At 37.4% G+C, this 17,202-nt stretch overlaps 1 protein-coding gene across 9 annotated transcripts in view; it reads left to right on the forward strand.

The window, feature by feature from the left end:
* Positions 1 to 17,202, forward strand: part of MAPK10 (mitogen-activated protein kinase 10) — a 144,199-nt gene that overhangs the window by 82,019 nt on the left and 44,978 nt on the right. For all 9 annotated transcript variants that reach the window (XM_061350943.1, XM_061350935.1, XM_061350942.1 and 6 more), the window contains one exon: positions 2,985 to 3,154. In XM_061350943.1, the coding sequence (XP_061206927.1) occupies positions 2,985 to 3,154 (170 nt within the window). The remainder of the gene's footprint in view (positions 1 to 2,984; positions 3,155 to 17,202) is intronic.

Below are 17,202 nucleotides of genomic sequence, written 5' to 3' on the forward strand. Positions count from 1 at the left end.
AAGGCTTCTGGAAGGGATTTGAGTGAATCTGAGAATGTAACAGACCAACATGTGGTACATGGGTTTCTTATAAGATCAGCAATATGAATTGCGAAGACTTTGAGAAGAACCTTTTAATCAGGGTTTGAAAGTAAAATGAACACTGATGTGCTTTATTAAGAGTATGGATTTCCTTGCTAATGGGAAAAGCTCTTTTACCTAATTTTAGAGTGAAAAAAAAACTGTAATTTCCTTGTTCCCATTTAACAAGAGGCTGTTCTATAGCAACTTGGAGATGGCAGTTCATTATCTGATTTTGTGTTGTCTTTGAGGACCTAATCAAATGTGATTAATCTAGTAACACTGTAAATTTATTGATTTAGGGATTTGATTTAAGTTACAGTCATGACAAGGATAGTTATTCATCTCCTGGTTGTTATAAAAATAAGCGGTACTTTGGGCTTAAGCAGTAGGCTTACTGTGTTTTAATTTTACTTACTTGGGCTTTGGTAAAAATCGTCAAAATATAGAGAGTTGGGGGTTTTGTCAGTTTTTAGCAGTGTAGGTTTAAAGGGAGGAGACAAATTAGTAGATGACCTGGAGACTCTTTGGGCCACCCACAGAGCTGAAATGTTTGTCACTCAGAGGAGGCATTCTACTTGGAGTCAACTTCAATCTAAATCAGCCTGTCTTGAACATTATGAGTAATTCTTGGTGTTGATATTTTCTCTCAAACCTCCTTATGGTTTACAGACTTTTAAGTAGACAGTCCTTGAGAAAAATATTAATCTAAAAATAATAACTTTCCAAGAAAATTAAAATAGCCTTTACCTTCCCTACAACCAACAGTTAGGAGTGGATGGTCATAGGAATAGTCCGTGTTATGCAGAGGAGAGCTGCTCATCAGGACACGTGTTCTTCCAGGTATTTGATTGCTATTGCATATATTAATTATCCATATAACTGAGGTACTACAGGGTGGTGTTCTGAGCTGTTTCAACTGTTTTCTAAGACTTCCCTTAATTTAAAATAGCCACCTCCTGGAACTGCAGTAGTTCAGAAATCCCACTGTAGGCAGCACAGGATTTCTGAGGCTAGCAGTTCACAGGGTCAGCCTAATTTGAAGGCAAGCAATTTTGATGTGCACGGGATTCTGAATGCGGGCTGACAAAGTACCTTTTCCCATGTCACTCCATCCCACATGAGGAACTGTTGGGTAGCTCAGGAGTGAGGATGCAAGCAAGTTATGGCAGTCCTGGCTCACTCAAGCCTTAACATGGTCATGCAGCTTGTTTAAAAAAGTAGTTGTATCTGTACTTCCAGAGGAGCTGGGTATGAGTCAGGCTCACTAAGGAATGCAATTTTTATGCTGACACTTCATATAACATTGGTTTCAGAGTAACGGGTGTTAATGCTGAATATTGTCTGCATTGTTCTGATAATGACATCAGAAAAAAACATGCTGCAAATGTGTTTGTCTAGCCAGAGGGAGCTGTGATTATTTCCTGTCTCTCAGGAGAGCATTATTAAAATAAAGCCTCTTAGTTCCAGGTCTGGTATGAATAGCTGAGGTAGCCAAATTTGTGCATCTCTCTTCACATAATGGAAGGAGTTTTAAGACTAAGGCTTCACAGTACGAAGCAGATGCAGTCTTTCTTCAGGTGAAAAAATTCAAATCTTTTTCAGATTCCTTTCATTCTGTATAAACTTGAATTTACCACTGTGTCAGGGTCCATAAATCTCTCACTTTCTACATGTGTATGTGAGGGGGAAAGCCTTCTCCTACATACGATTAACAAGTTAATATAATGTTTCTAATTGCTTATGTGAAATGAGCCTCCATGTTTATGAACTGTTACATTTATTAAGGTGTCTCAAAGTCTCTAAATGAGGTGGTTAGGATTAACCAGTGCTGTCCAGTGATAACGAACAGAAAAAAGAATATTAATCATCCTAAAGCAAACCTGAGAATCAAAGTTCTCAGCAAGGTTAGTTCTCTGCCTTTAATGACCAGCTTTGTGGAACACTGGAATGATGTCCTTTTAAATTGAAAAAATAATAGTCTACAAATCAACTTTACATTTTTCCTGCTCCATCAAAATTCAACTTAGTAGTCTATAGTCACATACATGGTTGATTATTCAGATTTTTGGGGAAAAGTAATTTATAATAGAGCAAAAAAGAAAATTTAGAGTCTGTGTTTATGAGCACTGAAAATAAATGCACAGACAGAGGCAGGTTTGGGTTTTGGTTCTCCTTATAGATGGCATTTGGGAAAGTCTTAACTTCCATAACTGAATTGTCAACTACTTTAGGACAGGTCTGTTGTGATATGTTGAACTTTTGAATCCTGTGTTCAGCATCATGTAGTATACAATCCTAAATTACAAGCACTAAATTCTGATTTTTATCTCAAATTACTATATACTTTGCTCCATAGTCTTCAGGAAACTGAGCTCAGTGGTAGTCATAAAACAACTATAATGTAGCTGTCTGCATAGTAATTCTACAATTTGAGTGAGGTTACAGTTCAGGGGAAGTTTTAGAGTTCATGTGAATAGACTTATTTGTTCCATCTGACCAATGATGAAAAGCCTAATTCTTATGTCTCTTGTCCCTTCTACAATGATGTAAGTCTTCTAATTTTAAAGTGAGATATTTAGTGTGATACAAATGAGGGCAGAATCAGTATGAATGCTTAAGTCAACAGTCATAAAGCAGAGACCAGTAGCTGAGAGCAGCTGTGCCACAAACATGAGTTAGAGAATCCACTAGCTTTCTTTAATCAGTGACTGTTTATGGCTACTTTCTGGGTGAATGAAGTTTTGATACAATCTTTGAGAGCATTAGAGGATTCATGTAGATCCATGACAACAGGCCTAAAATTAAGAATTTGCATTGGAAAATCAAGCTGACTGTGTTTTATTAGTATTCTGATGTCTTACTATCCTTGGTTTCTGTTTTTTTCTCCACTCTCTTCCCCCTTGCCTTCTTCTGTAAAACAGGGATTTGGGAAACAAGTGGATGTGTCATATATTGCCAAACATTACAACATGAGCAAAAGCAAAGTTGACAACCAGTTCTACAGCGTGGAAGTAGGTGACTCAACCTTCACAGTTCTCAAACGCTACCAGAACTTGAAACCTATTGGCTCTGGGGCTCAGGGAATAGTTTGGTAAGTATCAGCAGTTTCTCTTACGCTTTTAAAATAGGATTTTCCTTTTGCATTTCTTCACAGTTTGCTAGCCACAGACATTGTCTAAAATTGCAAAAATAAGGCAGGCACAGATATCCTGAGGCAGAAGGAGTCTAGTGGTTTGCTAATAAATTCTCTTGCTAGTGAGAATGGTAGCACTAGGTTTATTTCTTCACATAGCAAAATACGATTAGCAAGAAAGCAGGAGAAGGATCTTACCACAGTTGACATCTGTGACACTATTTCCAGTGGTAGCACAAATAATATCCCAAGTAAACCCTGTAATTTTAGTCTTTGTACAGCAGAAGTTACTGAGAGCAATATAGAAACTTGTCACATCCCATAGCATACTCAAGTCTTCAAAATGGAAGCCTTTCAAGCTGAGATAACTGCTAATGTTTTCTTTATTTTTTAGATGTTTCAGTGATGTGAATAATGTGAACAAAAGACACAAAATCAGTAGCTCTTCTAAATAATATGACTGGTTTATGGAATTTGAAATTATTGTGTTCAAAAGTTGTGATAGCCTACGTGGCTTTTTCCTCTGCATTTTTAGAGATATGTCTTACATTTCAGTGGACTGTATTTAAAAGACTCTGTGTGGGCATTTGTTACCTGTTTAATTACAAAGCATTAGAGTAACTAACATGATCAGAGTAACTTGATCAGAGAGGAAGTCTAATTCTACCTATCATCTTCAGCACTGCTCTTTTCTGACTTTTGTACAGTATGTGTTACCTTACAATTGGAGGTAGTGGTAAAGCAACAGATTTCTTTAATCTAGGGGCAAATGGATTCCGTGGATCATTGGCATTGGCACTGTAATTGACTGTGTAACAACAATTAGCAACCCATTCTTAGGTCTCAGTCTGTCACTTCCAGTGAAACAAGTCTGAAAACTGATCTAAATGATAAAGTATTTTATTTCATCTCTTAAAGAGTTAAAGGTTAGTTTAAAAGGGTTAAAGGTTAGTTTAAAGGTTCAAGGGTTGAAGATTATTTTAAATGTTTAGGGGTTAAAGATTAAAGTTTAAAGGTTAAGAAGGGTTAAAGGTTAGTTTAAAATCAACTTCGGGAAAGAAACATACACTGTGTTGAGTACTATTAATATTCATTTGCATTAGTCATCTACTTCCATATATAGTAATATGTTTTTTCTTACTACTTACTATTCTCTATTCCTTTTAGAGGAAAACCAGATTTTGCTGAACCTCTCTGCAACTGAATTTATGCAATGATCAATTATGAGCAGCAAAAAAACCCCAAAAACATAGAAGTTGAGCTAAATAGAATCAGTAAAACCCTGTGAATTTGTCTTTTGTACTAAGAGCAGGCAGGCAAAAATTAAGAAAATCAAATCAGAAAACAAGTAAGTTCAAGTGAAAGTTAACACAAATCTGAGCTGCATGGAGAGGCTATAAAAAGCACTTTATGGTTTGATGATACACATATATATTACATGATAAATGGAGTAGATAACGAATATTTTTGCTTATGCATTATATTGTAATCTACTTGTCATGAGGCATAATTTACCAGAAATACCTTAACAAACTATAAGCAAAGCATGAAGAACTGATGATGAAGTGGAAAAAAAAAAAAAAGAGGTGAGATAAATATATGTATCTTAGCTATAGGAAAACAATACTTGAGGAAAAAATAGTTATGTAAGTTTCTGTTCAGTAATAGTCACCATTATATAGTAATAAGTTTACTACGTAAGCTTAAATAGTGTAAGTTTCTATATTTAGAAACTATAGGTATTTTGATGGATATAGGTTTACACCTGGAAAAAGCAGATTAAGTGAAAAAATATTCTGAAAAACTGCCTATTTCTGCAATGCTGCTGGCTCTGTTGGCAGAAGTATTTTACCTGGCTCATCTTGTTCTTTTGCAAAAGGTAGCCATAAAAAGTGCCTCTATGAAAACAGTGGGAAAAACCTAGGTAGTGGTTTCTTTTCGAGCCAATGGCTCTGTCATACTTACTGAGTTGTTCATTGAGAAGCCTAACAGATCTGGAATGCAATTCTGTCTCAGTAACAGAATTAGCAGAAGTGTAGGAGCTGAATGGGTGATTTCTAACTCTTTCCTCTACCAAATGCAGATACAGGTAGGATAGCCCAGAGACTTTTAGGCTCAGACTTCTCATAGCATGCACTATTTCTGGATTTTCCTTCCAGATGATTGTAGGTAAAAGGACACTACCTGTTTTCTGGCTGTAGTGATGGGCTCCCCAGCTACTGGAGACAGCCTTAATGCATAGCAACATACGGTTTTATGGAGTAATAAAGGTAGAGTATTATTCATAAATGCTAACTACCCTTTCAGGCCTGAGCTGCCACCAGCAGTTGCAGCCTGCTACTTGACTAGTCTAGACATTTGCAGCTTGCCAAGTGGAGTCCATGCCTAGTACTTGGCCACAGAACTGTGATTTCCACAGCTTAAGAAAAATGGACCTATTTAATTGCAGATTTTTTAACAATTTAGCATCAGATCTCTCAGTACCTATCAGGTGCAAGGTATTCCATGTCAAGGACTGCCTCAGCACTAGCTTCAGGACCAAACTCCATTTGCTAGCAGCAGCCTCCCTCTTAATTTGGATGTGGGATTCGATTTGCACAATGTACTGGCTGCCTTATCACCTTACCAGGTATACTTGGGCAGGCAAACTGTCCACAGTCCAATAGGTAATTGTAGAGGCAAGGGAAGAGGGAGAAAAGACATGATGTTTAGATAGTTCAGATGAGGGTGGAGGGAGAGGAATTTTCATGTTCTAAAAACTCAACAGAAATATGCTGGTATTGGAATGGGTGTTTGTGTTTTAAACGAATGTTTTTTACCTGGAAGCAACATAACTAATCTGTAGCTTTTCTGCTGTGGCTTCCAAGCTATCAGTTTTTATATTGCCTGTGATATTTTTGATACTGCCTGAAATGTCTAGAAAAATTGTCTTCTACAGGAATATTTCAAAAGCAGTTTGAAGAGGCTATGATAGTTTTTGAATTTGTGATGGAAGCAAGGGTGAAATCCAGCTTTCTATGTCAGGTAGAGAAGACATAACTTACAAGTTTGAGGATGCAAGAAATTAAAATCTTAGAAGCAGCTTATGAAGACATTTGCCCTGTTTTATGACCACATTGGTGCCTATACCTGTGTGCATTGTCAGGAGAAATTGTTAGCTTTAAAGACAAAGTCATCTGGATGAGTATCAAGTAGATGAGTCTGATGATGTCTTCTAGCTGAAATCCAGAATATTTATCTTGCTCTTTTCTGAAGAGTGAAGACAGGCTTTCACACTATATGATGTTGGGATATGGTCTAATGACGTGTCAGCTGGACCAGGGGAGTGTTAGCTGGGAAGTGCTTTATGCTGTATAGTTTATGCAAGAAGTTTTTGTGTCTTGGAGTAGTGTTAGAGGCAGGGAGAGTATGAGAGCAGGAATGGTAGTTTTGAGGATAGTTTTGAAGAGTCATGACAGCTCTTCAGTGAATGCATTATAAATTAGAAAGACATTCCATCTGCAAATATAGGGGAGATTATAAATATTTTATTGAAGTAGTGAATTGGGCAAATTACTGTGTCTTTTTTTTTTTTTTTCCCTTGGAATTAGTGTTTTGATATCTTTAAGCCTGACTGTGAAGGAGATTGAAGTCTTTTTTGTGATCCCTGTAACAGGTAGAGTCAACAAGTCAACCGACAACTTGCTATGTTGCATTACTGTAGGTTCTGATTCAATTTGTAATTTGGTGATTTAATTGTAATTTGGTGGTTGAATATTAAGGAGTGCAGAATTCTTTCAAATCAACGTGTTGTGATGGTGATGCTTGTTGTAGCCTGTATTACTGCTGATTCTTTCCCCGAAGTAATCACAGAATCATAGAATCATTTAGGTTGGAAAAGACCCTTAAGATCATTGATTCTAACCACTAACCCAGCACTGCCAAGTCCACCACTGAGCCATGTGCCTAAGTGCCACAGCTATATGGCTTTTAAAAACCTTCAGAGATGGTGGCTCAACCACGTTCCATAACGTTCAAATGCCAGAGGAGGAGTGTAACAGATATTTTCCATTACAAGATGTCTACTATGAAAGATCCAAGGCTTTTTTTTTTTTTCTGTTCTCCTTGGAACTATCATACGGAAGTGTGCTGTTGTATCCCAATATTGGTTATAGAAGATTTGTTAAGTTGGGGTTGGTTAAAATTTCATCTCTTCTCTGAATATCCATGTGTTATATGTGTTAAGACAATTATTATAGGGAAACATCTTCCATTCCTTTGATCTCTGGTGAACGCCTGTGAATATATGAATATAGTCAACCAATAGAACCACTTTTAAATACATTTTAATTTAATATAACTACCTTCTGTGAGGAATGTGCCTGTAAATGGTGAATACGATCAGATATTTGAGTTTGCAAAAACTTTTGAGCCCTTTTGTATGATGGTTATCTTTCTGTTCTGGGTTTGTGCAGCACAGCTTATTCCTGGTCTGAGTATACAGTTCTACAGTGATATTGCGATGGGAATAATGGTAAAAGCCATAGAAAAGAAGAGCTGATACTTCTGAGCATAATCAAGTCTGAGCCCACACTGATCAAAGAAGAGTGGTAGTCTGTGTGTTTGCTATGGTGCAATGGAAAAGACTCAGAGAATAGTGAACATCTCAGTGTTTTACAGTTAATGCACAATTTATTTGTATTGTTTTTCTGGACACCGGTGTATTAAAGTTCTTGAGAGATCAGAATGTTTCTCCTGTGTGAGTCTGCTATCCCAGTAATATTGTTTTGATTTCTTTGTACCACTGAATTGGCATACTGTGTTCCCTGATAGAGGTCAACATTTCTGCTTGTATAAAATGGCACAGTTCCATTGAAGTTCAGAGGTCTTCTTACCATGGGACAGATCAGTGATTTTCCTCAGAGGAGGAGAAGAAATAATACATGTTATTTAGAGGAAAAATCAAGTGAACCACATAACCAGATGTGACTACAATTTCAATGGCCCTGAAGGGAGCAGCAGTGTTAATTTTGCCAGTCCCAGTCTCTCCTGTGAATCAGTATTTGAGCATATGTCACGAGCTCAGTTACTCGCATTGCAGTTACACAGTCACATCTTGCAGACTTTTTGTGCTTAAAATTCTGTTGACTGGTGCAGATTTATCCTATTCTGTTAAAGTTTCTCCACATTGTATCCTTTAGTTCGGCTTATGTTCTCTTTCTCATGCTGTTGTCTGCTTTGCTGATGAGCTCTGACACTCCACTCCTGAGGAGGTTTTTGAAGACATTCTGTAGAGAGTTTCTCAAGCGTTATGTGTGAGGGTAATGTAGAGAATAGCTGTCAGTTTGTACTGTGAAATGTTACTGTACTGTTAGTGAAGTAAGCATGTCAGTTTAAATGAATTCTCTGATGTTACCCAGGGCTAACACTATCTCATACAATGCAACACCTGATGAGTTGGTTGGGTTTTTTTCTGCTGAGAACAAGTGGTTTAAACTACTGCCAGGTTTGTTTTTTTTTCACTTGAAGCTCTGAAATGTTGAAATACTGTAAAGTCCCAGCAAGCTTGAAGCCTCACTTATTCATTTGTACATTGCAGGGTTTGTCTCCAACTACCAATTTGCATTCACATTGTAGTTTTGTTTGGATTTTTTAGTGTGCTGTTGCTCTAAAATGCCAAAAATTTAACTGCATGCATTCAGTTGCCAATTAATCACTGTCTGATGTATTTTTGGAACACCTTATTCTGTTTTTTTTTGTATTATGATACATTTATGCCTTGACTCTTCAGATAGCAGTTTTTTTCAGTTGGATCAGTACAACTCTTAGGCATAGAGCAGGTTTGTTCAGAGCCATGACTGGATGATGATCCTGCTAGAGCCAGTAAAAATTTACCAGCTCTTTCTTTGCAAATTTTGTGGCTCAGGGGTGTTACTGATGTTTGTGTAACTTAAATTCTTTCTGTATTGGTTGATTAAAAGCCTAATTTAATTCACACTTTTTGCTATCAGGCAGTAACATTTTTTAACTCCTTCTAGATGTGTCAGGTTCCATTCACTCCTACCCTGTCTAAAGCTTCCTTTTCATCACTGCCAGATCTCCTTTTTTCTCAAATGTGAGTTCTGTCTTACTCCCACGCTGTGACACACTGGGCAGATATTTTTCAAGTCTCTCTTGCTTCTCTTGTTGTGTCGAGTTGTCTGCCTGGAGTTCAGTCACAGACAAATTTCAGTTCAAGGAGGAAATTAGGATTAGAAACAACTACTGTCAGTTCATTGCAGCCATTCCTTACCTGAGTTCAGACTTATCCTTTTATTCATTCGCTTGAAGGCCTGTCACCACTGAAAGGAGGACTGTTGCATTGTCATCTCTGATTACCATACGTTTAACATGACATAATTCCACTAAATACCTGTGTTCCCTCTTAGGGACAAGGACATTACACTGTGGTAGGAGAATAGCTGTGACCCTGTGGAATCAGAGAGGTATGGCTATGACAGAGCATCCAAATAAAAAGGCAGGTGTCAAAACAAAGCAGTAATGGAACCAGAAATAGAAAAAAGAAAGAGCCGGTCTAAAGGAAATGCAGCTCAGTCAATTCAATTTTCTTTGTTCGCACATACTATTGATGTTAATGTGGTCTACAGCTTTTCACAGTGCTTTACAGAAAGCAAAAAGTTGTCCCTTTTCCCAGAGCCTGCTATCCTTATACAATAAAGGTCACAACAAAAACAGTGACAGACAGAAAAAAATATAACAGAAGTTGTGCAAAATAGAAAGAAAATATGAAACAAGCGATTGTGCCTGAAGGCTAGGTGAAGTTTGTGATCAGTGCGAAACATGTCTGGCATGGCACGAGTGGGAAAACTCATTAGAACAGATGAGTTGGTAATAAACAGAGAGACAGGAAGGAAGGCAGAAAGGAAGAAGACCCAAAGACAGGACTCAAAGCAAGTGACAAACAGTATCTCTTTTTTTCTTTTTTTTTTTGATTGATGGATTGATTGGAGTTTTGTGTGTTTGTTTTGGGTTGTATTTTTTTTTTTTTTGCTTTGATTCTTTTCTGGAGTCATTGTTTTACACTCTTCCGTCCCAAACTGGTTGGTGCCTGTTTACGAACTGGAAATATATTTTGTGGCTCTGGGGTTGCTAATTCACCACGAGCCACAGAAGGAGGCAGAGTTTCTAATTCAAACAAAAATCTGGTTTTAAAGAACATCTACATCTTGAAATCTCTGCTGGTAACAAGGCAACTAAAAAAAAACTAAGTAATTTCTAATTTTGTTCCTGTTGAACTAAGGCATTTTAGCTTGTTATATAGCAGGTAAAACATTTTGTATCCTTACAAACCATCAGGTTTGCCTGCTAGCATCTTATCTGTGTCAGAGGTGTCCCTCAGCATGACAGACTGTAGATACAGAGCTATCCCAGTTGGATGAGAGTGCTGAAAGAGTTGTAGCAACTTGGATTGGTTGAGTTCGTGTCAGCATAGGGTCAGATTGTGAACTAGCCCTTTGCCTGGGAAGGTAAAGGTGACATGCAGTAGCACTGGCTTTCTTCCCTCCCAGAACAGCACCAAACGACATTTTGGTATCTCAGATTCTCTGTTTCTGTCTGCTTAGAATAGTGTTGCAGAGATTGTAGGGTTAGTTTCAGGAAACTAGAATCTGATTAGCCTTTTAGGGTTAAATTTTTATGCTTATTTTTTTTTTTCCCTTCCATGATTATCACATTGCAGATGATGACTTGCTGACAATACATTTTCAGTGCTTGGCTGAATTTTGATTTCTAATCAGTTGAGAAATGTTGCAAAAAAGGTTGTGAAATAATCTTTCTTTTTCTCCAAACTGACAGCTTTTGTTCTGCTTGTCATGCAAGCCAGCAAGTCTTTTAAATTATGACTATGAGATGGGTATAGAAGATAGTAGCTGTTTCCTATTTCAGTTCGTAGATCCAAAAATAGCAGGCTTATCATGTGACTGACAGTTTGAACATGCTAGGTACTGAACTTCTGCCCAGTGCACAGACTGTTTCAGTGTTGGTATTTTCCTAGTCTTGTAAATCGCTGTTAAATGAGAAAACTGGACTTTTTCTGGCTTTGCTGCTTAACAGAACTTGAAAACTGTCCAGTTTATATACCCTGCTGACATCCCAAAGCACGGAATGTGAGATCTCTTTGCCAGGTGCTGGGCAAACATTTACTTAATATGGTTTAACTACAACTCACACTTTAAGTTCCTTTGTCCGGTTATTTTCTGCTACTGAATATTGACAGGCACCTCCAGCTCTGATCCATTTTTCTGATTTTTACCTTGCCCTGGCTTCAGTAAATCCTTGAGCATATAAAGAGTTAGGAATGTGATATGCTTTGGAAACCATTGTCATCTTTTACATGTCACACACATAAGGGAAAGCATTTTGGCCTCAAGTCCTTTTCAAGCAGATTGGAAAAAAAAACCAAACAAACAACAACCCTGGCTTCTTTCGCTGACCAGGCTGAATTTCTTAGGCTAGCAGTTGCCAAAAGTTATTTGAGATATTGACATGAGAATTGCAGAACCAGAAAATACTGTTTTTACATTTCTGTTCAGAAAAGGATTCTACAACTGAGTCACTTTCAGTGCTAAGGATAAAAAATTAGCAGAGTATATACAGATGTGAGGTATGTAAACATACTTAATATTCAGCATCCTCATTAATATTTTAGTCTCCAGGCAAACTAAAATGGCACTCATTATGAGAGGCATGGCAGGCAATGTGTGAAAAGTATAGCTGTTGCTACATTGCCTTTCCTACCGTATCCTGTACCATCTTTGTGAGAATGCCTACAGGAAAATAGTTTATCTTGCATCAATATACAGAACTGACCGGTGGATTACAAAATGGTTCTTGTTAGGGCATCATCAGCTCAAGTAACCAGAAAGATAACTAAATTGAGGTTCAATCTGTGGATGGGAGAGTCACAGAGGTATTTTTGTACAACTTGAGCCAGAAGGGCAAAACCTTGAGAATTGTAATTGTCAGCTCAGTAAAAAGATCTGCACAAGGAGTGGAACTTCTTTTACGCAGGCTTGTGGTTTGTGGTGGTGATGGAGCTGGAAAGGACAGTCACCTTTAAGTCACTATGAGAGCTTTTGATGGAAGAACACTTTGTTAACATGAACAGTTTGATACTTTCATGTGCGTAGTTGTTTTAAAAGAAGGTATCAGCAGAGCAGGTCTACCCTAGTAACCAAATAGCCTAGAATTCGTCAGCAAGTAACAGAGGGCAAATTTTTACTGCAGACCCTCCTTTTCCTAATAGATTCCAGCCTGTGATTCCTTTTTCACATCAATTTTCGAAGGGTGTAGCTTCTTTTGCCACCTAGTGAATAATTCTGTTCCTTTACAATTTTAATCAGTCGTATAATTGGCAAAATTATAATGCAGCACATTTGGAGCCACCAGTGACAGATGTTGAGTGAGCTTTTATTGTAAATATATTTACTAAAAATAAGCATTCCAGCCTTTTTTTTCCTGTGCAACTTCTTTTACATTGTCTTATGTATAATGGCTTGATTATTTTCCTTCAGACCACACTTCTGAAAGTTTGGTGCATAAGAGCTGTCTCGACATGACTGAATTGTAAAATATATTTCACAGCAAAATTATCAAACCTTGGAAATACAAATTCATTGTGCTCCCCAGTTTATCTTTGCTGGAAAGGGCTGCTTGGCTTTGACGTTTCAGGCAGTGATTGTAGTACTTTAAAAAGAATGAGAAATATGGATTCAAAACTGGTCTACAGCTGTCATGGATATGGAAATGATACTATTCTAATATTTTACTGGTGACAGTAAATGGACTGGATGAGTTGTGGGCTTAAACTTTGTGTTTGCTTTCTTAGGAATAAGCATGAATGCATTTTGATGTCTCATTTAAACTGAACTGAGGTGACAGCTTAGTTCAACCTCTTTTTTTTGCCTTTGGTGCAAGGTCATCTTGACATGTGAAGGGGCTCCAAAGGGCACCAGCTGGAGCATCTTGCTGGCAAGGTATCTGCTGTGACAGGATGCCTGTGTATGACTCTTGCTGCACTTCAGCAAGTGCAGTTTTTGCTAACCCATGTAGTGCAGGAAGGAACATTTTGTGATCTATCAGTAATCTCCGCTGTGGTAGGAAGCTCATGGAAAGTCTTGTGGGCTGATTTATTTATGCTGTGAAGCATCCATGGTGATAGGAAAAAAAATAAATGACAACTTTGGTGCAGCTGGGAGGCAGCTTGGTTGTATTTCCTAATCTGTTACCAGCTGATTGCAAGGAGCTGTGAGCTGAAATCACAACAAATAGCTGAAAACCGTATACAGTAGCAGGAAAATGTGCAGCAGTCATCCATTACGAAATTGTATTGGTCTCCTTAAGCATCAGCTCTGAATGCTGCCTCAGAGGCCAGTGATTTCTCTGATTGTGGGGGAAAAATAGACCTGATCTGGAATGTAGAGTAGCCATTCCTGATAACAGGTCTGCAACTCATCATTAGGGTCACATTGGTTATGTTCTGGGTTTTCAACACACAGACTTGATTCAAAATGTAATAAGGACATTGAAAGGCTCTTGTCCATCACAGTGGTCTTTTATTGTACTGTTTCAGGGAAACTGTTTCTTCATGTTGATGCATGTAAGGAATTCTTTCCATTTTCATCAAAACCATTCACTATTTTAAATGATACTTTCTGAAGAGAAGTTTTCACTCTAAAAATAATAATTTATTTTTTCTTTTTAAAAGTGATTGCTGAAGAGAGGAATATGCACTGTTTGTGAGTAGATATGTATCACAATCTACCTTTAGAAACTCAGAAGTTACATGTTGTGTATATATACATTTCAATATATGTCTGTGTGTGTATATAGAATGTATTCTGATCCATGTATCAGTGGTGATTGTTAGAAGAGGTATCATCAGCATTATTGTTAAACATGATTTTCAAGGTTAACAATTTTCTCTGCTGATGGAGATCTCAGCACTAAATAGAATAGGCATTTCAAATACATAGATCAATGCTTTGTTTAACAAGATCAGCTTCAGCTTTCTTCCATTTTGCTGTGCTGGGATGAAGGAACTAAGGGAAAATGCTAATGTCAGTGGCAAAACTGCAGTACCTAGAAGGATCAGGTAATGCAGGTATTAATAACAGTGATTTGTAATAATCAGCATCACAGCTGAAGTATTTCTGGAGAAAGGCAAAAGATGACCAAATTTTGTTGCTGTAGAAAGTTGATATTATATTAAGTAGCTTGTCAGATAAACTAAAATATTATATATGTTGCAATGTATAAGTGTAATCACAGGTAAGAGGAACATTTACCAACCCTTGGATTTCTACAACATTCAGTGAAGAGACTTTCTTAATATAGAAAGCTGTTTGCTGAGATTGCTGAAAGTCTCCATTTCACAGCATGCCCCAGGAGTCTAGGAGCTTCCTTTCCTGTTTTGGGCTTCCATTCTGTCATCTGAGGGCTAATAATAGCACTTTAATGAAGCAGTGGCTTGAGAAAGGATAACCATCTTGAAAAGGATATGTGTGCACCATCTGAAGAATCTTGAAACTAAAGATTGTCAAAAATTGTCATTTGTTAAACTAGGAAACCCTAGCTAAAAGTTTATCTGGAAAAATAAGTGTGTTCTGTGGTTTTGTCGGTCTGTTCTGGCACAGAATATAATAGAGTAGATAAATGCTAAGTTTCATTGTTGATTAAAAGAATTATTCCTGTATGGGAAGAATAATTTTAAGTATTTACTTGGTAAATGCATGTTGAAATAGAAACTTGGATGTGAAACTAGAATGCTTTTCTTGCTTTCTGAAATAGGCATAAAAATGAATGTCTGGTCCTTCAAGTGTATGATAACAGAGCATTGCTCATTGATCATTACAGCCTGAACTCTCACGCAGTATTAGTGGTAAATGATGATCTCGATTAGTGTAAATCTGACTAGAATGAGTTTCATTTATTTTCTTTCCCCCCTCCCCCCGCTGAAGTCAGCAGTGTCTTGTTAAATAGCTGTAATTGCATAGATCTCTTTGAAGGCATAAATTTATGTTCACATCTGGCTAAAATTTTTTATCTCTGCTAAGTAGGTTTGTTTCAAATTATTTACAGTTTAAAAAGGCACTTTAAATACTAACATTTACCTTGCCAAACTAGCCATAAATGTAATTTATAGGGAAAGAGTTTATTTGCTGCATTTTCTGTCTGTTCGGCTGCCAGAGATACGGTTTTAAACTTGGGGGATTTTTCTGAGCTCATGCTGCAGTAGAGCTATAATTTTATTACAAGACTAGAATTGTAATTTTTGTTACAAAAATAGGGCAACTGTGGAAATGAAAAAACACATTCAGTTGAGCAAGAGGTGTTACGAATTTCCAGGGAAAGATGAACAGGCTTTTAGATACAAGTCCAATCTCTTGTTGCAGATCTTGACGTTGACTTTCACACTCAGCCTTTTCACAGCAGTTCACAGACACTCATTACTCTCTCTCTCTTATTCCTGCTCCCTTGAGTCACCTGTTTATACAGCCACTCTTCTGCCAGTGATTGAAGTTTGTGTTAAGAAGGCTTATCATCAATACTAACCTTGGTGTTCCAAGGTAAGGATTTTGTGTAGCAAGCAGCAGAGAGAGGACCTACCTGTGGTATCTGTAATTTCATTGTAGTAAAATGCATAGGTGGCTGTCTGTAAACAAAAGCTTCTCTCTGGTGAATAGAAAAAAACATCAGTGCTATTAATTTACACATAGCAATCAATATACATATTGACTTCTTGAAGTAGTTGGACACCTTCCATTTGATAGGAGACAGTAACAGAAGAGCAGTCAAGATCCTTGTATATCAAAGTAAATGTCCCTGTACAATGGATTACTTTAATTGTTTTGTTTTCCTCCATGCTATGTAAAGGACTAGGAATGGATAACAAAATCCAAAGGCTTTTTTTTTTTTTTTTTCTCCATTTTTCCATTTGAGGGAATTCCCATTTTCCCATTTGAGACTGATGCTTTTTTTATTTCTTTCTTTGATGGAAATCAGAAACTGGAGAAAATAGTTTGGTTGCTCAGATAAACTTTTGGTGTTACTCTTTTATAACTCCTAGTCAGCAATTTTATGATGTAACTAACAAGATTAAAATTTAAAAGATTATTAAAATGATTCAAAGTACTCTTACATAGCTGAGTCTCACATAGGCTTTTCTTCGTAAACGAAGTAATTAGCTGAGAGATTTGTCTGCTGTAGTATATTTACAGTACATATCTATGAATGATGGAGTCAAAACGTTTAACTCTTGGAAGATCATGGGTTTTAAATCAGCTTTGCTTTTTGTTTGCTTAGTACTTTCTTAATGCTGTTAAGGGGTATTTTAGTTGTGGCCTGTTGTGGATGAACTGAATGAGAATGAGAGAATTCTCACAGTTGCTGTAAGAGGTTTTGCTTTCTATGTACTATTAGGCTATAAATCACACACCTTCCTTCTGCTAACATAAGGTTTAGTTGAGTGAAACTCTGGCCAGAATGAAGTCAGGTCAGACTGGATCTTTGATAACCTTATCACATAAGCTGCTTCATACATACTAGTGAGTGCCATGTCTTTGTTTATGTATGTACCTAGTATGATGTTAGCTGGGTCATAAAAGTTACATGCCTTATTAATGAATAAGGGAAGAAAGAATTGCTATCAAATGACAGAATGCATCATGTTGGAGTGTGCTTAGTCCAAACCACTTGTTCAATGCGGAGTCAACTAGAGAAGGTGATCAGGAGCACTGGAAGAGTCTTGCTCCATCTTCTTTGCTTATCCTATCAAATACTTAAGTACAGAGATAAGATACTCTTCTCCAGGGTAAACAACCCCAGCTTGCTCAGCCTCTCCTTGTATGACAGATGTTGCAGTCCCTAACCATATTCGTGGTTCATCAGTAGAATCGCTCCAGTACATTCCTATCTTTCTTGTACTAGGGAGCCCAGAGCTGGACGCAGCGCTCCAGACGTGGCCTCAG

The sequence above is a fragment of the Neopsephotus bourkii genome, unplaced genomic scaffold (assembly GCF_033783945.1).
Source record: "Neopsephotus bourkii isolate Nb327-2 ecotype Australia unplaced genomic scaffold, CSIRO-AGI_Nbou_v1 NB_547, whole genome shotgun sequence".
In the NCBI taxonomy this organism is placed as follows: Eukaryota; Metazoa; Chordata; class Aves; order Psittaciformes; family Psittacidae; genus Neopsephotus; species Neopsephotus bourkii.